This window comes from Salmo salar, chromosome ssa02 (genome assembly GCF_905237065.1).
Source record: "Salmo salar chromosome ssa02, Ssal_v3.1, whole genome shotgun sequence".
In the NCBI taxonomy this organism is placed as follows: domain Eukaryota; kingdom Metazoa; phylum Chordata; class Actinopteri; order Salmoniformes; family Salmonidae; genus Salmo; species Salmo salar.
Window position 1 is genome coordinate 79,159,830 of NC_059443.1, and position 23,456 is coordinate 79,183,285.

General features: G+C 44.7%; 1 protein-coding gene across 3 annotated transcripts in view; it reads right to left on the reverse strand.

Annotated features, from left to right (window-relative positions):
* Positions 1-574: 574 nt before the first annotated feature.
* LOC106593205 (axin-1) overlaps positions 575-23,456 on the reverse strand; it is a 61,977-nt gene continuing 39,095 nt past the window's right edge. For 2 of the 3 annotated variants that reach the window (XM_045710612.1, XM_045710605.1), the window contains 5 exons: positions 19,079-19,280; positions 15,484-15,663; positions 14,920-15,171; positions 10,304-10,465; positions 575-1,811 (listed from right to left, as the gene is read on the reverse strand). In XM_045710612.1, coding sequence (XP_045566568.1) covers positions 1,685-1,811; positions 10,304-10,465; positions 14,920-15,171; positions 15,484-15,663; positions 19,079-19,280 — 923 coding nt within the window. In that variant the 3' untranslated portion in view covers positions 575-1,684. Of the gene's footprint in view, positions 1,812-10,303; positions 10,466-10,700; positions 10,801-14,919; positions 15,172-15,483; positions 15,664-19,078; positions 19,281-23,456 lie in introns of those variants that run through there. The other variant, XM_045710616.1, reaches the window with a different exon arrangement.

A 23,456-nucleotide genomic window follows, 5' to 3' on the forward strand; every position in this document is an offset into this window, starting at 1 on the left:
TTTCAACCTAGGGTGTAGGGGTTAGGGTTTCAACCTAGGGTGTAGGGGTTAGGGTTTCAACCTAGGGTGTAGGGGGTTAGGGTTTCAACCTAGGGTGTAGGGGGTTAGGGTTTCAACCTAGGGTGTAGGGGGTTAGGGTTTCAACCTAGGGTGTAGGGGGTTAGGGTTTCAACCTAGGGTGTAGGGGGTTAGGGTTTCAACCTAGGGTGTAGGGGGTTAGGGTTTCAACCTAGGGTGTAGGGGGTTAGGGTTTCAACCTAGGGTGTAGGGGTTAGGGTTTCAACCTAGGGTGTAGGGGTTAGAGGCAGTTGAACGGGATAATAGACATGAAGCGTCTCCTGGAGAAGCATGGACTGCCTGAAAACAGATTTCAGCCCTTACAAGACTCAGCCATCTAGCTTTAAAATATATACCTTTACATATAAAAACACAAGGAGTCCCAAACCACACCCTAACCCCCCTCTCCCCCCACGTAGTGCACTAGCTGGGGAATAGGGTGCCATTAGCCATAGGGCTCTGGTTAAAAGTAGTGCACTAGAAAGGGAATAGGGTGCCGTTAGGGACTGTACCCCAGCCTGTACACATGTTAAAACCTACTAGTACCTGTACATTACCCACCCAGAAAAAATACTCCACGTCTACAGGTAAAAAGACTACTTTTCCTTTTATGTCCGTAGGCATAGCGTTGTATCAAAAATATACAGCTGCAGTAAACCAGTTTTACAGAGCAATGTTTGTTTGAACAGAATGCTTTGACATCGCTAGGTGACATCAGAGGATGGAGCGTGAAGGTTCTTTATGATGTCATTATGATGTCCACGTGTTGAGGAGATGAAGGCTCCGCTCCATGATGAAAATCCTCACCTCATCGGTTTACGTCCCAAACGGCAGCCTATTCCCTATAGTGACCAGGGACCATAGGGCTTTTATTTTGGAACATAAAAGCTTGTAAAAACACCGTCTTTCAGCTCCAAATTATTTTACATTTCGGTATTCTAAAAATATTCCCAGGCATAATAGAGAGATAGGTGATTGTATACAAATGTAAGCAAGGTTTGAAATGATTATGTTTTAGTCAAATAGTCTATCTGTTTGGGCTTGTTGTATTCAATTTGCAGTCCACAAATTCTATGTAATTATATTCAGGCCCCCTGACCAGCCACTCAAGATTAAAAAAATAATAATAATCAGCCTAAGGCTGAATCTAGTTGATGATCACTGGGGTCTAGGGTGCTATTTGGGCCGCACCCATCCCCTCTGCCCCCTCAGTGACGAGTCTAGGGACTGAAGGGAGTGAGATTCCGGAATGGAACTCAGCCGTCATCCTGTTCCGAGCACCATGACGTCACCATAGCAACTTAGCAGCAGCTGGTTCTGGAAGGAGAACAACTCCCCCAGAACAGGAGGAAGACTGTTTAGAAATCGGCTTTTCACCCTGTTCATCCCTCCATCCTTCCTTTCCAAACGTGTTCCTCTACGCTTCAACCAGGCAGTGACATTCTGTGTACCATTCCATCCTTGTGTCTCATCCTTTCCCACCCTCCTTTACATCCTCCCCCGCTCCTCCTCTTCCAAAAGCACTCTCTCCACCTCCTCTTCCTCCGTTCCGGTTCAGTCTTTTCTCTGCGTCATTGTTCCTCCTCCACTTCCTACTTCCTCCCGGCTCCATTTCCTGTTTCCTGGTTCAGTCCACCTTCTCTACCTTACCGATGATCTTCTCCTCGTAGATGGGCAAGACGGCGTCGTCCTCTTTGACTTCCTCAAACACCACGCCACAGTCAAACTCATCACTCACCTTCTTAAAGTAGAACCTAGAACACACACATAATGAATCAACACACACACACACACACACACAGTGAATCAACACACACACACACACAGTGAATCAACACACACACACAGTGAATCAACACACACACAGTGAATCAACACACACACAGTGAATCAACACACACACAGTGAATCAACACACACACAGTGAATCAACAATGAACCAACACACACACACACACACACAGTGAATCAACACACACACACACACACACAGTGAATCAACACACACACACACACACACACACACACATACACAGTGAATCAACACAAACACACACAGTGAATCAACACACACACACAGTGAATCAACACACACAAACACACACAGTGAATCAACACACACACACACACAGTGAATCAACATACACACACACACACACAGTGAATCAACATACACACACACACACAAGTGAATCAACACACACACACACACACACAGTGAATCAACACACACACACACACACACACACACACACAGTGAATCAACACACACACACACACACACACACACACAAGTGAATCAACACACACACAGTGAATCAACACACACACAGTGAATCAACACACACACACACACACAGTGAATCAACACACACACACACACACACAGTGAATCAACACACACACACACACACACACACACAGTGAATCAACACACACACACACACACACACAGTGAATCAACACACACACACACACACACACAGTGAATCAACACACAGACACACACAGTGAATCAACACACACACAGTGAATCAACACAAACACACAGTGAATCAACACAAACACACACAGTGAATCAACACAAACACACACAGTGAATCAACACACACACACAGTGAATCAACACACACACACACACACAGTGAATCAACACACACACACACACACACACAGTGAATCAACACACACACACACACACACAGTGAATCAACACACACACACAGTGAATCAACACACACACACACACAGTGAATCAACACACACACACACACAGTGAATCAACACACACACACAGTGAATCAACACACACACACACACACACACAGTGAATCAACACACACACACACACACACACAGTGAATCAACACACACAGTGAATCAACACACACACACACACAGTGAATCAACACACAGTGAATCAACACACACACACAGTCAATCAACACACACACACAGTCAATCAACACACACACACAGTGAATCAACACACACACACAGTGAATCAACACACACACACACACACACACACAGTGAATCAACACACACAGTGAATCAACACACACACACACAGTGAATCAACACACACAGTGAATCAACACACACACACACACAGTGAATCAACACACACACACAGTGAATCAACACACACACACACACACACAGTGAATCAACACACACACACACACACACACACAGTGAATCAACACACACAGTGAATCAACACACACACACACAGTGAATCAACACACACACACACAGTGAATCAACACACAGTGAATCAACACACACACACAGTCAATCAACACACACACACAGTCAATCAACACACACACACAGTGAATCAACACACACACACACACACACACACAGTGAATCAACACACACACACACAGTGAATCAACACACACACACACAGTGAATCAACACACACAGTGAATCAACACACACAGTGAATCAACACACACACACACACTGTGAATCAACACACACACACACACACACACAGTGAATCAACACACACACACACACACACACAGTGAATCAACACACACACACAGTGAATCAACACACACACACACACACACACAGTGAATCAACACACACACACACACACACACACACACACACACACACAGTATCACCACCACACACAGTGAATCAACACACACACACACACACACAGTGAATCAACACACACACACAGTGAATCAACACACACACACAGTGAATCAACACACACACACACACACACACACACACACACACACACACACACGTGAATCAACACACACACACACACACACACACACACAGTGAATCAACACACACAGTCAATCAACACACACAGTCAATCAACACACACACACAGTGAATCAACACACACACACAGTGAATCAACACACACACACACACACACACACACACAGTGAATCAACACACACACACACAGTGAATCAACACACACACACACACAGTGAATCAACACACACAGTGAATCAACACACACACACACACACAGTGAATCAACACACACACACACACAGTGAATCAACACACACACACACACACACACACACACACACAGTGAATCAACACACACACACACACACAGTGAATCAACACACACACACACACAGTGAATCAACACACACACACACACACAGTGAATCAACACACACACACACACAGTGAATCAACACACACACACACACAGTGAATCAACACACACACACACACAGTGAATCAACACACACACACACACACAGTGAATCAACACACACACACACACACAGTGAATCAACACACACACAGTGAATCAACACACACACAGTGAATCAACACACACACACACAGTGAATCAACACACACACACAGTGAATCAACACACACACACACACACACACAGTGAATCAACACACACACACACACACACACAGTGAATCAACACACAGTGAATCAACACACAGTGAATCAACACACAGTGAATCAACACACAGTGAATCAACACAGTGAATCAACACACACAGTGAATCAACACACACACACAGTGAATCAACACACACACACACACAGTGAATCAACACACACACACACACACACACACAGTGAATCAACACACACACACACACACACACAGTGAATCAACACACACACACACAGTGAATCAACACACACACACACACACAGTGAATCAACACACACACACACACACAGTGAATCAACACACACACACACACACAGTGAATCAACACACACACACACACACACACAGTGAATCAACACACACACACACACACACACAGTGAATCAACACACACACACACACAGTGAATCAACACACACACACACACAGTGAATCAACACACACACACACACACGTGAATCAACACACACACACACACACAGTGAATCAACACACACACACACACACACAGTGAATCAACACACACACACACACAGTGAATCAACACACACACACAGTGAATCAACACACACACACACACACACACACAGTGAATCAACACACACACACACACACACACACAGTGAATCAACACACAGTGAATCAACACAGTGAATCAACACACAGTGAATCAACACAGTGAATCAACACACACTCACACACACACAGTGAATCAACACACACACACAGTGAATCAACACACACACACAGTGAATCAACACACACACACAGTGAATCAACACACACACACAGTGAATCAACACACACACACACACACAGTGAATCAACACACACACACACACAGTGAATCAACACACACACACAGTGAATCAACACACACACACAGTGAATCAACACACACACACAGTGAATCAACACACACAGTGAATCAACACACACACACACACAGTGAATCAACACACACACACACAGTGAATCAACACACACACACACACAGTGAATCAACACACACACACACACACAGTGAATCAACACACACACACACACACAGTGAATCAACACACACACACACACACAGTGAATCAACACACACACACACAGTGAATCAACACACAGTGAATGAACACACAGTGAATCAACACACAGTGAATCAACACACAGTGAATCAACACACAGTGAATAAACACACAGTGAATAAACACACACACACACAGTGAATCAACACACACACACAGTGAATCAACACACACACACACACACAGTGAATCAACACACACACACACACAGTGAATCAACACACACACACACAGTGAATCAACACACACACACACAGTGAATCAACACACACACACAGTGAATCAACACACACACACAGTGAATCAACACACACACACAGTGAATCAACACACACACACACAGTGAATCAACACACACACAGAGTGAATCAACACACACACAGTGAATCAACACACACACAGTGAATCAACACACACACAGTGAATCAACACACACACACACACAGTGAATCAACACACACACACACACAGTGAATCAACACACACACACACACACAGTGAATCAACACACAGTGAATCAACACACAGTGAATCAACACACAGTGAATCAACACACACACACACACACACAGTGAATCAACACACACACACACACACAGTGAATCAACACACACACACACACACACACAGTGAATCAACACACACACACACAGTGAATCAACACACACACACAGTGAATCAACACACACACACAGTGAATCAACACACACACACACACACACACACACACAGTGAATCAACACACACACACAGTGAATCAACACACACACAGTGAATCAACACACACACACACACACACACAGTGAATCAACACACACACACACACACACACACACAGTGAATCAACACACACAGTGAATCAACACACACACACACACACACACAGTGAATCAACACACACACACACACACACAGTGAATCAACACACAGTGAATCAACACACACACACAGTCAATCAACACACACACACAGTCAATCAACACACACACACACACACACAGTGAATCAACACACACACACACAGTGAATCAACACACACAGTGAATCAACACACACAGTGAATCAACACACACACACACACACACAGTGAATCAACACACACACACACACACAGTGAATCAACACACACACACACACAGTGAATCAACACACACACACACACACACACACAGTGAATCAACACACACACACACACACACAGTGAATCAACACACACACACACACACACAGTGAATCAACACACACACACACACACACAGTGAATCAACACACACACACACACACACAGTGAATCAACACACACACACACACACACACACACACACACACAGTGAATCAACACACACACACACAGTGAATCAACACACACACACACAGTGAATCAACACACACAGTGAATCAACACACACACACACACACGTGAATCAACACACACACACACACACAGTGAATCAACACACACACACACACACACACAGTGAATCAACACACACACACACACACAGTGAATCAACACACACACACACACACACAGTGAATCAACACACACACACACACACACACACACACACACACACACACACACAGTGAATCAACACACACACACACACACACACACACACACGTGAATCAACACACACACACACAGTCAATCAACACACACAGTCAATCAACACACACACACAGTGAATCAACACACACACACACACACACACACACACACACACACACACACACAGTGAATCAACACACACACACACAGTGAATCAACACACACACACACACAGTGAATCAACACACACACACACACACAGTGAATCAACACACACACACACACACAGTGAATCAACACACACACACACACAGTGAATCAACACACACACACACACAACAGTGAATCAACACACACACACACACACAGTGAATCAACACACACACACACACACAGTGAATCAACACACACACACACACACAGTGAATCAACACACACACACACACACAGTGAATCAACACACACACACACACACAGTGAATCAACACACACACACACACAGTGAATCAACACACACACACACACGTGAATCAACACACACACACACACAGTGAATCAACACACACACACAGTGAATCAACACACACACACACACACACAGTGAATCAACACACACACACACACACAGTGAATCAACACACAGTGAATCAACACAGTGAATCAACACACAGTGAATCAACACAGTGAATCAACACAGTGAATCAACACAGTGAATCAACACAGTGAATCAACACACACTCACACACACACAGTGAATCAACACACACAGTGAATCAACACACACACACAGTGAATCAACACACACACACACACACACAGTGAATCAACACACACACACACACACACACAGTGAATCAACACACACACACACACACAACAACACACACAGTGAATCAACACACACACACACACACACAGTGAATCAACACACACACACACACACAGTGAATCAACACACACACACACACAGTGAATCAACACACACACACACACACACACAGTGAATCAACACACACACACACACACAGTGAATCAACACACACACACACACACAGTGAATCAACACACACACACACACACACACACACACACACACAGTGAATCAACACACACACACACACACAGTGAATCAACACACACACACACACAGTGAATCAACACACACACACACACACACAGTGAATCAACACACACACACACACACACACAGTGAATCAACACACACACACAGTGAATCAACACACACACACACACACACACAGTGAATCAACACACAGTGAATCAACACAGTGAATCAACACACAGTGAATCAACACAGTGAATCAACACACAGTGAATCAACACACAGTGAATCAACACACACTCACACACACACAGTGAATCAACACACACACAGTGAATCAACACACACAGTGAATCAACACACACACACAGTGAATCAACACACACACACAGTGAATCAACACACACACACAGTGAATCAACACACACACACACACAGTGAATCAACACACACACACACACAGTGAATCAACACACACACACACACACACACGTGAATCAACACACACACACACACACACACACACAGTGAATCAACACACACAGTGAATCAACACACACACACACACACAGTGAATCAACACACACACACACACACAGTGAATCAACACACACACACACACACAGTGAATCAACACACACACACACACAACAGTGAATCAACACACACACACAGTGAATCAACACACAGTGAATGAACACACAGTGAATCAACACACAGTGAATCAACACACAGTGAATCAACACACAGTGAATCAACACACAGTGAATAAACACACACACACACAGTGAATAAACACACACACACAGTGAATCAACACACACACACACACAGTGAATCAACACACACACACACACAGTGAATCAACACACACACACACACACAGTGAATCAACACACACAGTGAATCAACACACACACACACACTGTGAATCAACACACACAGTGAATCAACACACACAGTGAATCAACACACACACACACACACACACACAGTGAATCAACACACACACACACAGTGAATCAACACACACACACACAAGTGAATCAACACACACACACACACACAGTGAATCAACACACACAGTGAATCAACACACACACACACAGTGAATCAACACACACACACAGTGAATCAACACACACAGTGAATCAACACACACACACACACACAACAGTGAATCAACACACACACACAGTGAATCAACACACACACACACAGTGAATCAACACACACACACACAGTGAATCAACACACACACAGAGTGAATCAACACACACACAGTGAATCAACACACACACAGTGAATCAACACACACACACACACAGTGAATCAACACACACACACACACACAGTGAATCAACACACACACACACACAGTGAATCAACACACAGTGAATCAACACACAGTGAATCAACACACACACACACACACACACACAGTGAATCAACACACACACAGTGAATCAACACACACACACACACAGTGAATCAACACACACACACACAGTGAATCAACACACACACACACAGTGAATCAACACACACACACACAGTGAATCAACACACACACACACACACAGTGAATCAACACACACACACACACAGTGAATCAACACACACACACACACAGTGAAACAACACACACACACACACAGAGAATCAACACACACACACACACAGTGAATCAACACACACACACACACAGTGAATCAACACACACACACACACAGTGAATCAACACACACACACACACAGTGAATCAACACACACACACACACAGTGAATCAACACACACACACACAGTGAATCAACACACACACAGTGAATCAACACACACACAGTGAATCAACACACACACACACACACACAGTGAATCAACACACACACACACACAGTGAATCAACACACACACACACACACACAGTGAATCAACACACACACACAGCCCTACGTAGGGAACAGGGTTAGAAGACAGGACTTCATCGTCCACAGGTATTCACCCTGTTCCCTTCATAGGGCCCATAGGGCTCTGGTCACAAGTAGTGCACTGCGTAGGGAACAGGGTGCCATTTGGGACACCCCCCCGTGGTCTCCAGAGTTTAATCTCCATGACAACGACCTCTCACCTGTAGTAGCCCTTCTTGGTGAGTAGCTCCTTGAACTGTCCCAGGGTCACCACGCGACCTTTGACCGTGGTGCGGTAGGGGATTGGCTCGCCACAGAAGTAGTAGGCCACAGTTACGTTCTCACACTGCGACACCTGCTTCTTACTGCTTAAAGACTTCTGTCTGGAGGAGAGATGGAGACAGACAGTACTGCTTAAAGACTTCTGTCTGGAGGAGAGGAGAGATGGAGACAGACAGTACTGCTTAAAGACTTCTGTCTGGAGGAGAGATGGAGACAGACAGTACTGCTTAAAGACTTCTGTCTGGAGGAGAGGAGAGATGGAGACAGACAGTACTGCTTAAAGACTTCTGTCTGGAGGAGAGATGGAGACAGACAGTACTGCTTAAAGACTTCTGTCTGGAGGAGAGGAGAGATGGAGACAGACAGTACTGCTTAAAGACTTCTGTCTGGAGGAGAGGAGAGATGGAGACAGACAGTACTGCTTAAAGACTTCTGTCTGGAGAAAAGACAGTATGCTTAAGACTTCTGTCTGGAGGAGAGGAGAGATGGAGACAGACAGTACTGCTTAAAGACTTCTGTCTGGAGGAGAGGAGAGATGGAGACATGAGACAAACTCTGTCACCATGTAGTGTCTATGTGTGTCAGACTGACTGATCCATCAGCATATTGGAGTCTCCCTCCTCTCCCAATACAGCTTCCTGTCCCAGTAACTTGACATCATGTAGTAGAAATTCTACACAAGGACACTGGAAGTCAATCTTAAATGAATCATTCTTTATTATCAGTACGCTGGAGAGGTTCCAACCAACTGAATGCACCATAGTACACATGTCAATCAGGAGCTCCACCGGGTCAGTCCCATTAGTTCTCTTATATCCCGTTCGTTCTCTTATATACAGACAAGTTATATTTGCATGATTTAGCTTGTTCATCATTCATAATTAACCTGTTAGGGCTAGGGGGCAGTATTGACACGGCTGGATAAAAAACATACCCGATTTAATCTGGTTACCACTCCTACCCAGTAACTAGAATATGCATATACTTATTACATATGGATAGAAAACACCCTAAATTTTCTAAAACTGTTTGAATGGTGTCTGTGAGTATAACAGAACTCAAATGGCAGGTCAAAACCTGAGAGATTCCTTTACAGGAAGTGGCCTGTCTGACCATTTCTTGAACTTGTTTTCCATCTCTATCATTTACTAAGGATCTCTGCTCTAACGTGACACTTCCCACATCGTCCATAGGCGCTCAGAGCCCGGGAAAAAACAGAATGTCGTCATTCCAGCCCCAGGCTGAAACACATTATCGCCTTTCTCAAGTGGCCGATCAAGGGACACTGGCTTATGCGCGTGACCCCGACCGCCCCGCCTTTGGGATTTTTTTCCTCTGTTTGCCGAAAAGGAGATTCCCTGTCGGAATATTATCGCTTTTCTACGAGAAAAATGTCGTAAAAATTGATTTTAAACAGCGGTTGACATGCTTCGAAGTACGGTAATGGAATACTTAGAATTTTATTGTCACGAATTGCGCCATGCGCGCGACACTTCTTTACTATTTCGGATAGTGTCTGGAACGCATTCGAACAAAACGCCGCTATTCGGATATAACGATGGATTATTTTGGACCAAACCAACATTTGTTATTGAAGTAGCAGTCCTGGGTGTGTATTCTGACGAAGACAACAAAAGGTAATCAAACTTTTATAATAGTAAATATGATTATGGTGAGTGCTAAACTTGCCGGGTGTCTAAATAGCGAGCCCGTGATGCCTGGGCTATGTACTTAGAATATTGCAAAATGTGCTTTCACCAAAAAGCTATTTTAAAATCGGACATATCGAGTGCATAGAGGAGGTCTGTATCTATAATTCTTAAAATAATTGTTATGCTTTTTGTGAATGTTTATCGTGAGTAATTTAGTAAAATGTTAGCGAATTCCCCGGAAGTTTGCGGGGGGTATGCTAGTTCTGAACGTCACATGCTAATGTAAAAAGCTGGTTTTTGATATAAATATTAACTTGATTGAACAAAACATGCATGTATTGTATAACATAATGTCCTAGGGTTGTCATCTGATGAAGATCATCAAAGGTGAGTGCTGCATTTAGCTGTCTTCTGGGTTTTGGTGACATTATATGCAGGCTTGAAAAATGGGTGTCTGATTATTTCTGGCTTGGTACTCAGCTGACATAATCTAATGTGTTTTGCTTTCGTTGTAAAGCCTTTTTGAAATCGGACAGTGTGGTTAGATTAACGAGAGTCTTGTCTTTAAATGGCTGTAAAATAGTCATATGTTTGAGAAATTGAAGTAATAGGATTTTTAAGGTTTTGAAAATCGCGCCACAGGATAGCAGTGGCTGTTACGTAGGTGGAACGAATTCGTCCCGCCTAGCCTAGAGAGGTTAATGAATCATTAACTTGTTATGGATAGGGGGCAGTATTTTCACGGCCGGATAAAAAACGTACCCGATTTAATCTGGTTATTACTCCTGCCCAGAAACTAGAATATGCATATAATTATTAGCTTTGGATAGAAAACACTCCAAAGTTTCTAAAACTGTTTGAATGGTGTCTGTGAGTATAACAAAACTCAAATGGCAGGCCAAAACCTGAGAAGATTCTGTACAGGAAGTACCCTGTCTGACCATTTCTTGGCCTTCTTTGCCATCTCTATCCAAAACAGGGGGATCTCTGCTGTAACGTGACATTTTCTAACGCTCCCATAGGCTCTCAGAAGGCGCCAGAACGTTGAATGATGACTCTGCTGTCCATGGCTGAAAAACAGTAGCGCATTTGGTAAGTGGTCGATCTGAGAACAATGAGACGGGGGCGCGCGTGCACGAGACGACTCCATGTTTACATTTTCAGTCTTTGAACAAAAACAACGACTCCCGGGTCGGAATATTATCGCTTTTTACGAGAAAAATCGCATAAAAATTGATTTTAAACAGCGTTTGACATGCTTCGAAGTTCGGTAATGGAATATTTAGAAAAAAAATTGTCACGATACGCGCCGGGCAAGTCACCCTTCGGATAGTGTCTTGAACGCACAACAAAACGCCGCTATTTGGATATAACTATGGATTATTTGGAACCAAAACAACATTGGGTGATGAAGTAGAAGTCCTGGGAGTGCATTCTGACGAAGAACAGCAAAGGTAATCCAATTTTTCTTATAGTAAATCTGAGTTTGCTGAGTACCAAACTTGGTGGGTGTCAAAATAGCTAGCCATGATGGCCGGGCTATCTACTCAGAATATTGCAAAATGTGCTTTCACCGAAAAGCTATTTTAAAATCGGACACCGCGATTGCATAAAGGAGTTCTGTATCTATAATTCTTTAAATAATTGTTATATTTTTTGTGAACGTTTATCGTGAGTAATTTAGTAAATTCACTGGAAGTGTTCGGTGGGAATGCTAGTTCTGAACGTCACATGCTAATGTAAAAAGCTGGTTTTTGATATAAATATGAACTTGATTGAACAAAACATGCATGTATTGTATAACATAATGTCCTAGGAGTGTCATCTGATGATCATCAAAGGTTAGTGCAGCATTTAGCTGTGGTTTTGTTTTTTGTGACATTATATGCTAGCTTGAAAAATGGGTGTCTGATTATTTCTGGCTGGGTACTCTGCTGACATAATCTAATGTTTTGCTTTCGCTGTAAAGCCTTTTTGAAATCGGACAGTGTGGTTAGATAAAGGAGAGTCTTGTCTTTAAAATGGTGTGAAATAGTCATATGTTTGAAAAATTGAAGTTTTCGGATTTTCGAGGAGTTTGTATTTCGCGCCACGCCCATCATTGGATATTGGAGCAGGTGTTCCGCTAGCTAGATGTAAGAGGTTATTAACACCGGGTCATAACATGTGACCGACCAACCCCTCACAAGGCTTCTTCTCTCTAAACTGAGACCTTGAAACATATCTTTCATTCTCAAAACAAGGTTCTGGGCGTACTGCCAAATTGCAAAAACTGATTGTGAGGATTCGTTCAGTCAGTCACTTACATGAACACAGACATTGGTTATTAGAAAAGCACAAACATTTAATTTTCCATCTCAATCCCAAACCTAACCCCATCTCCTCTCCAGCCTCCTGCTCGAACCCCTGATCCTAATCTCAACACTAACCCCTCGTTCCAACCTCAACCCCTGATCCTAATCTCAACGCTAACCCCTCGTTCCAACCTCAACCCCTGATCCTAATGTCAACGCTAACCCCTCGTTCCAACCTCAACCCCTGATCCTAATCTCAACGCTAACCCCTCGTTCCAACCTCAACCCCTGATCCTAATCTCAACGCTAACCCCTCGTTCCAACCTCAACCCCTGATCCTAATCTCAACGCTAACCCCTCGTTCCAACCTCAACCCCTGATCCTAATGTCAACGCTAACCCCTCGTTCCAACCTCAACCCCTGATCCTAATCTCAACGCTAACCCCTCGTTCCAACCTCAACCCCTGATCCTAATCTCAACGCTAACCCCTGGTTCCCACCTCAACCCCTGATCCTAATCTCAACGCTAACCCCTCGTTCCAACCTCAACCCCTAATCCTCATCTCAACGCTAACCCCTCGTTCCCACCTCAACCCCTCCTCCTCTTACCTCTGTTTAGCCTGCAGCAGGGCGGCCCTCCTCCTCTCCTCCTCCAGTCTCCTCCGGGCCTCCTCTAGCTGAGTGAGGGGGTTGGGTGCGGGGTTGGGGGGCATGGTGGGGTCCTGGATGAAGGGGTGGGAGGGCTGCACGTTGTTCCGCAGCTGGGCGCTCACCCAGGGGTGCACTGCCCCAGGACGCTCCACAGAGCTGGGTCTCAACAGCTCCACACTCCCCTGGGTCTTCCTGGAGCCTGTGGTACTCCTAGATAGGAGAGAGAGAGAAGGAAAGCGAAAGAGGGAGGGAGAAAGAGGGGGGAGAGAAAAAGAGAGAAAGAGGGGAGAGAGAAAGAGAGAGAAAGAGGGGAGAGAGAAAAAGAGAAAGAGAGGGGGGAGAGGAGAGAAAGAGGGAGAGAGAGAAAGAGTGGGGGGAGAGGAGAGAAAGAGGGAGAGAGAGAAGGGGAGCGAGAGAGAAAGAAAAGGTTAGTTAACATTGGAGTAAGTGAGGGACAGAGAGTGCGTCCTACCGTGTGTGTTACCCGTGTGTGTGTGTGTGTTACCCGTGTGTGTCTGTTACCCGTGCGTGTTCTTTTTGTGTCGTAGTGCCTCCCCCTCCATCATCCACTGCAGTATCTTGTGGTTTCTCTCCAGGTCCTCCAGCGGTACCTGGGCCTCCTGAACACGCCCCTCATCACCTTTACCTGTCGGCTCCGCCCCCTTCTTAGAGCCACGCTTCGATAGGGTGCTGCCCTTACTGCTGGGGTGCAGGGAACACACAAACACACAGGTCAGTATGGCGATACACAGGTCAGTATGGCGATACACAGGTCAGTATGGCGATACACAGGTCAGTATGGCGATACAGATAGGCTTCCAGTCCATGTCTGGTTCCAAGTCCCTTCTAAGGGTTAAAGAATTCTGTCCAATTACCTTTTAAACTGAATATCGTATCTTACTTACTAAGGCCAGCTAGTGGACAGCGTTCCACATTAGTAAGGCCAGCTAGTGGACAGCGTTCCACATGAATAAGGCCAGCTAGTGGACAGCGTTCCACATGAATAAGGCCAGCTAGTGGACAGCGTTCCACATGAATAAGGCCAGCTAGTGGACAGCGTTCCACATGAATAAGGCCAGCTAGTGGACAGCGTTCCACATGAGTAAGGCCAGCTAGTGGACAGCGTTCCACATGAGTAAGGCCAGCTAGTGGACAGCGTTCCACATGAGTAAGGCCAGCTAGTGGACAGCGTTCCACATGAGTAAGGCCAGCTAGTGGACAGCGTTCCACATGAGTAAGGCCAGCTAGTGGACAGCGTTCCACATGAGTAAGGCCAGCTAGTGGACAGCGTTCCACATGAGTAAGGCCAGCTAGTGGACAGCGTTCCACATTATTAAGGCCAGCTAGTGGACAGCGTTCCACATTATTAAGGCCAGCTAGTGGACAGCGTTCCACACGAGTAAGGCCAGCTAGTGGACAGCGTTCCACACGAGTAAGGCCAGCTAGTGGACAGCGTTCCACACGAGTAAGGCCAGCTAGTGGACAGCGTTCCACACGAGTAAGGCCAGCTAGTGGACAGCGTTCCACACGAGTAAGGCCAGCTAGTGGACAGCGTTCCACACGAGTAAGGCCAGCTAGTGGACAGCGTTCCACACGAGTAAGGCCAGCTAGTGGACAGCGTTCCACACGAGTAAGGCCAGCTAGTGGACAGCGTTCCACACGAGTAAGGCCAGCTAGTGGACAGCGTTCCACACGAGTAAGGCCAGCTAGTGGACAGCGTTCCACACGAGTAAGGCCAGCTAGTGGACAGCGTTCCACACGAGTAAGGCCAGCTAGTGGACAGCGTTCCACACGAGTAAGGCCAGCTAGTGGACAGCGTTCCACACGAGTAAGGCCAGCTAGTGGACAGCGTTCCACACGAGTAAGGCCAGCTAGTGGACAGCGTTCCACACGAGTAAGGCCAGCTAGTGGACAGCGTTCCACACGAGTAAGGCCAGCTAGTGGACAGCGTTCCACACGAGTAAGGCCAGCTAGTGGACAGCGTTCCACACGAGTAAGGCCAGCTAGTGGACAGCGTTCCACACGAGTAAGGCCAGCTAGTGGACAGCGTTCCACACGAGTAAGGCCAGCTAGTGGACAGCGTTCCACACGAGTAAGGCCAGCTAGTGGACAGCGTTCCACACGAGTAAGGCCAGCTAGTGGACAGCGTTCCACACGAGTAAGGCCAGCTAGTGGACAGCGTTCCACACGAGTAAGGCCAGCTAGTGGACAGCGTTCCCACACGAATAAGGCCAGCTAGTGGACAGCGTTCCACACGAATAAGGCCAGCTAGTGGACAGCGTTCCACACGAATAAGGCCAGCTAGTGGACAGCGTTCCACACGAGTAAGGCCAGCTAGTGGACAGCGTTCCACACGAGTAAGGCCAGCTAGTGGACAGCGTTCCACACGAGTAAGGCCAGCTAGTGGACAGCGTTCCACACGAGTAAGGCCAGCTAGTGGACAGCGTTCCACACGAGTAAGGCCAGCTAGTGGACAGCGTTCCACACGAGTAAGGCCAGCTAGTGGACAGCGTTCCACACGAGTAAGGCCAGCTAGTGGACAGCGTTCCACACGAGTAAGGCCAGCTAGTGGACAGCGTTCCACACGAGTAAGGCCAGCTAGTGGACAGCGTTCCACACGAGTAAGGCCAGCTAGTGGACAGCGTTCCACACGAATAAGGCCAGCTAGTGGACAGCGTTCCACACGAATAAGGCCAGCTAGTGGACAGCGTTCCACACGAATAAGGCCAGCTAGTGGACAGCGTTCCACACGAATAAGGCCAGCTAGTGGACAGCGTTCCACACGAATAAGGCCAGCTAGTGGACAGCGTTCCACACGAATAAGGCCAGCTAGTGGACAGCGTTCCACATGAGTAAGGCCAGCTAGTGGACAGCGTTCCACATTAGTAAGGCTAGCTAGTGGACAGCGTTCCACATGAATAAGGCCAGCTAGTGGACAGCGTTCCACATGAATAAGGCCAGCTAGTGGACAGCGTTCCACATGAATAAGGCCAGCTAGTGGACAGCGTTCCACATTAATAAGGCCAGCTAGTGGACAGCGTTCTACACGAGTAAGGCTAGCTAGTGGACAGCGTTCTACACGAGTAAGGCTAGCTACTGGACAGCGTTCTACACGAGTAAGGCTAGCTAGTGGACAGCGTTCTACACGAGTAAGGCTAGCTAGTGGACAGCGTTCTACACGAGTAAGGCTAGCTAGTGGACAGCGTTCTACACGAGTAAGGCTAGCTAGTGGACAGCGTTCTACATTAGTAAGGCTAGCTAGTGGACAGCGTTCCACATGAATAAGGCCAGCTAGTGGACAGCGTTCCACATGAATAAGGCCAGCTAGTGGACAGCGTTCCACATGAATAAGGCCAGCTAGTGGACAGCGTTCCACATTAATAAGGCCAGCTAGTGGACAGCGTTCTCCACGAGTAAGGCTAGCTAGTGGACAGCGTTCTACGAGTAAGGCTAGCTACTGGACAGCGTTCTACCGAGTAAGGCTAGCTAGTGGACAGCGTTCTACACGAGTAAGGCTAGCTAGTGGACAGCGTTCTACACGAGTAAGGCTAGCTAGTGGACAGCGTTCTACACGAGTAAGGCTAGCTAGTGGACAGCGTTCTACATTAGTAAGGCTAGCTAGTGGACAGCGTTCTACACGAGTAAGGCTAGCTAGTGGACAGCGTTCCACACGAGTAAGGCTAGCTAGTGGACAGCGTTCCACACGAGTAAGGCTAGCTAGTGGACAGCGTTCTACATGAGTAAGGCTAGCTAGTGGACAGAGTTCTACACGAGTAAGGCTAGCTAGTGGACAGAGTTCTACTTGAGTAAGGCTAGCTAGTGGACAGAGTTCTACATGAGTAAGGCTAGCTAGTGGACAGAGTTCTACATTAGTAAGGCTAGCTAGTGGACAGAGTTCTACATTAGTAAGGCTAGCTAGTGGACAGAGTTCTACATGAGTAAGGCTAGCTAGTGGACAGAGTTCTACATTAGTAAGGCTAGCTAGTGGACAGCGTTCCACATTAGTAAGGCCGCACTGTTCTAGTCATGAAAATCGTGACTTGAGTCCGAGTCTAGTTCGAGGCCTAGCCTCAAGTACGACAACACTGATAACACATAAACCCCCCCAGGTACTAACCTATAGCCCATTGCGTCCATGGTCCCAGCCCCATCTGCGTAGTTGCGTCCCTTCCCGGTAGCGTAGTGGTGGGCCTCCCCGTTCCACAGGCCGCTCCCCTGGGTCCTGGAGCCTCCACCCAGCACCACCTCATCCATCTGGGGCTCTTTGGGCTTGGTGCCCCCTGGGGGGTGGTGGTAGCCATGCTTGTGGTGGTACACACCTGAGGGAACAGAGACATATAGGTTAAATAACTAGAACTCTACCTCTTAACCCAACAAAGGTGGTGTTAGCCATGCCATGTGGTGGTACAGCCTTTATGGACACATTCAAAAAGAGATTGGTTTAGAGGTGGTCTATGATATATTTCACCTCTATACCTGGGCCTGTACTCATAAAGCATCTCGGGGTAGGAGTGCTGATCTAGGATCAGATTGACCTTCAAAACCATAAAGAATATGATTATATGGAACAGCACTCCTACTCCGATGCTCTGTGTTCTGTTGGTTGAATACACTCCATCACATTGATTATACAACGTCAACACTATACATACGTAGACTACTGAGCTTGTCTGATGCTTTAAGCACTGCGATAAAAAAAAATGAAGACACCAAAAATGACTAAAGAGGGAGCTAGATATCATCATGGCCTAACCAGAAGAAAAACCTGTCCCCTCCCGCTGCCTGCAGCCGCTGGTCTTCTCAGATTCTGCCATTATGCTTCTGGAGTTGCTGGTAACAGGCTAAACCAGCGGTCGGCAACCTTTTCCATTTGGAGTGCCAAATTATCCTACCATTTCTACTGATCTGTATGCCAGTTATGGTTTTCATATGCATATTTTCTTGGAACAGTTTCATTTAGAATAAAAAGTCTTAATTTCTCAAAATCAATGTCATGTGGTTGATCAACATATTCTATCTGAATGAAAATGATACAAATCTAAAAAGTAACTTCTATGGCCATGACCACTATGTAAAAATAGCCGACATAAACCAACAAATAAAAACATTGCAGCCTGCAGGTGGAAAATATCCTGATAAAAATGAATATCCTATAAATCACATTGGCTACACATGGCCTGTCTGTAAGGAACTAGAAACATTGTATCAACTATTAACTTAGTCCAGCCCATCATGCTAACAAACTTGCAACATTGTGTAAAATATTCTGCGCCCTCAGAGTTTCCCACGCCAGCGAGCTAAGAAGTAATCAGGTAGGTCTATCTTATGACGTTTCCCCCGGATCAGAGCATTACATTTTGTCCCCCAACATGCTGAGTGGTTATTGAAAGGGAGAGTAGGCTACATTGAGGGACTATAGTCATTCTCAATGAGGCGAAGAACAAATGACTTTGAGAAGCTCCACAGTGACGGTGAGTTAAGACGATCAGAAATAGTAACACATCCCCAAATGGGCACATTTATATGCCTACAGGCCAGGTAGCCTATAGGACTACTTCTATGTGTAATCAGGGCCAGGTAGCCTATAGGACTACTTCTATGTGTAATCAGGGCCAGGTAGCCTATAGGACTACTTCTATGTGTAATCAGGGCCAGGTAGCCTATAGGACTACTTCTATGTGTAATCAGGCCAGGTAGCCTATAGGTCTACTTCTATGTGTAATCAGGCCAGGTAGCCTATAGGACTACTTCTATGTGTAATCAGGGCCAGGTAGCCTATAGGACTACTTCTATGTGTAATCAGGTGCGTGTCGTTACTCAAGATTGACAGGATCGCTAAATAATCCCAAACTTTTTTCCTGATAAGTGTAGCCTGTGCGCTCTGTAAACAACATGTCCACTCCTACAATAATAACGAGAAGACATGAATAATAATATTGAATGCATTAACAAGAAAAAAAATCCGTAAACCAACAAACATTGTAGATTAGAAATGAGGTTAATTAACGGTCAATGTACTACTGATGATACTAGTGTGCCATCTACGTCACCGCCGCAGTGGACTAGTCCACCCAGACAGGCCTCCGCAATGGACTAGTCCACCCAGACAGGCCTCCGCAATGGACTAGTCCACCCAGACAGGCCTCCGCAATGGACTAGTCCACCCAGACAGGCCTCCGCAATGGACTAGTCCACCCAGACAGGCCTCCGCAATGGACTAGTCCACCCAGACAGGCCTCCGCAATGGACGAGTCCATCAATGAAATGTATTTATAAAGCCCTTCTTACATCAGCTGATATGTCAAAGTGCTGTACAGAAACCCAGCCTAAAACCCCAAACAGCAAGCAATGCAGGTGTAGAAGCACGGTGGCTAGGAAAAACTCCCTAGAAAGGCCAGAACCTAGGAAGAAACCTAGAGAGGAACCAGGCTATGAGGGGTGGCCAGTCCTCTTCAGTCCACTCAGACAGGTGTCTTGTGTGATGTGATAGATATATATATATATATGTCACTGCTCAACAACAAAAAAAAATCTTGGTCGACCAACAACCTATCGACCAGTCGACTAAATGGGGTCTGCCCTAATTGAGACTAACCTGGATAAATAAAGACAACACTAGAATATGTTTATCGTTGAGACTAACCTGGATAAATAAAGACAACACTAGAATATGTTTATCGTTGAGACTAACCTGGATAAATAAAGACAACACTAGAATATGTTTATCGTTGAGACTAACCTGGATAAATAAAGACAACACTAGAATATGTTTATCGTTGAGACTAACCTGGATAAATAAAGACAACACTAGAATATGTTTATCATTGAGACTAACCTGGATAAATAAAGACAACACTAGAATATGTTTATCATTGAGACTAACCTGGATAAATAAAGACAACACTAGAATATGTTTATCATTGAGACTAACCTGGATAAATAAAGACAACACTAGAATATGTTTATCATTGAGACTAACCTGGATAAATAAAGACAACACTAGAATATGTTTATCGTTGAGACTAACCTGGATAAATAAAGACAACACTAGAATATGTTTATCGTTGAGACTAACCTGGATAAATAAAGACAACAACAACACTAGAATATGTTTATCGTTGAGACTAACCTGGATAAATAAAGACAACACTAGAATATGTTTATCGTTGAGACTAACCTGGATAAATAAAGACAACACTAGAATATGTTTATCGTTGAGACTAACCTGGATAAATAAAGACAACAACACTAGAATATGTTTATCGTTGAGACTAACCTGGATTAATAAAGACAACAACACTAGAATATGTTTATCGTTGAGACTAACCTGGATAAATAAAGACAACAACAACACTAGAATATGTTTATCGTTGAGACTAACCTGGATAAATAAAGACAACACTAGAATATGTTTATCGTTGAGACTAACCTGGATAAATAAAGACAACACTAGAATATGTTTATCGTTGAGACTAACCTGGATAAATAAAGACAACACTAGAATATGTTTATCATTGAGACTAACCTGGATAAATAAAGACAACACTAGAATATGTTTATCGTTGAGACTAACCTGGATAAATAAAGACAACACTAGAATATGTTTATCGTTGAGACTAACCTGGATAAATAAAGACAACACTAGAATATGTTTATCGTTGAGACTAACCTGGATTAATAAAGACAACAACACTAGAATATGTTTATCGTTGAGACTAACCTGGATAAATAAAGACAACACTAGAATATGTTTATCGTTGAGACTAACCTGGATAAATAAAGACAACACTAGAATATGTTTATCGTTGAGACTAACCTGGATAAATAAAGACAACACTAGAATATGTTTATCGTTGAGACTAACCTGGATAAATAAAGACAACACTAGAATATGTTTATCGTTGAGACTAACCTGGATAAATAAAGACAACACTAGAATATGTTTATCGTTGAGACTAACCTGGATAAATAAAGACAACACTAGAATATGTTTATCGTTGAGACTAACCTGGATAAATAAAGACAACACTAGAATATGTTTATCGTTGAGACTAACCTGGATAAATAAAGACAACACTAGAATATGTTTATCGTTGAGACTAACCTGGATTAATAAAGACAACACTAGAATATGTTTATCGTTGAGACTAACCTGGATAAATAAAGACAACACTAGAATATGTTTATCGTTGAGACTAACCTGGATAAATAAAGACAACACTAGAATATGTTTATCGTTGAGACTAACCTGGATAAATAAAGACAACACTAGAATATGTTTATCGTTGAGACTAACCTGGATAAATAAAGACAACACTAGAATATGTTTATCGTTGAGACTAACCTGGATAAATAAAGACAACACTAGAATATGTTTATCGTTGAGACTAACCTGGATAAATAAAGACAACACTAGAATATGTTTATCGTTGAGACTAACCTGGATAAATAAAGACAACAACACTAGAATATGTTTATCGTTGAGACTAACCTGG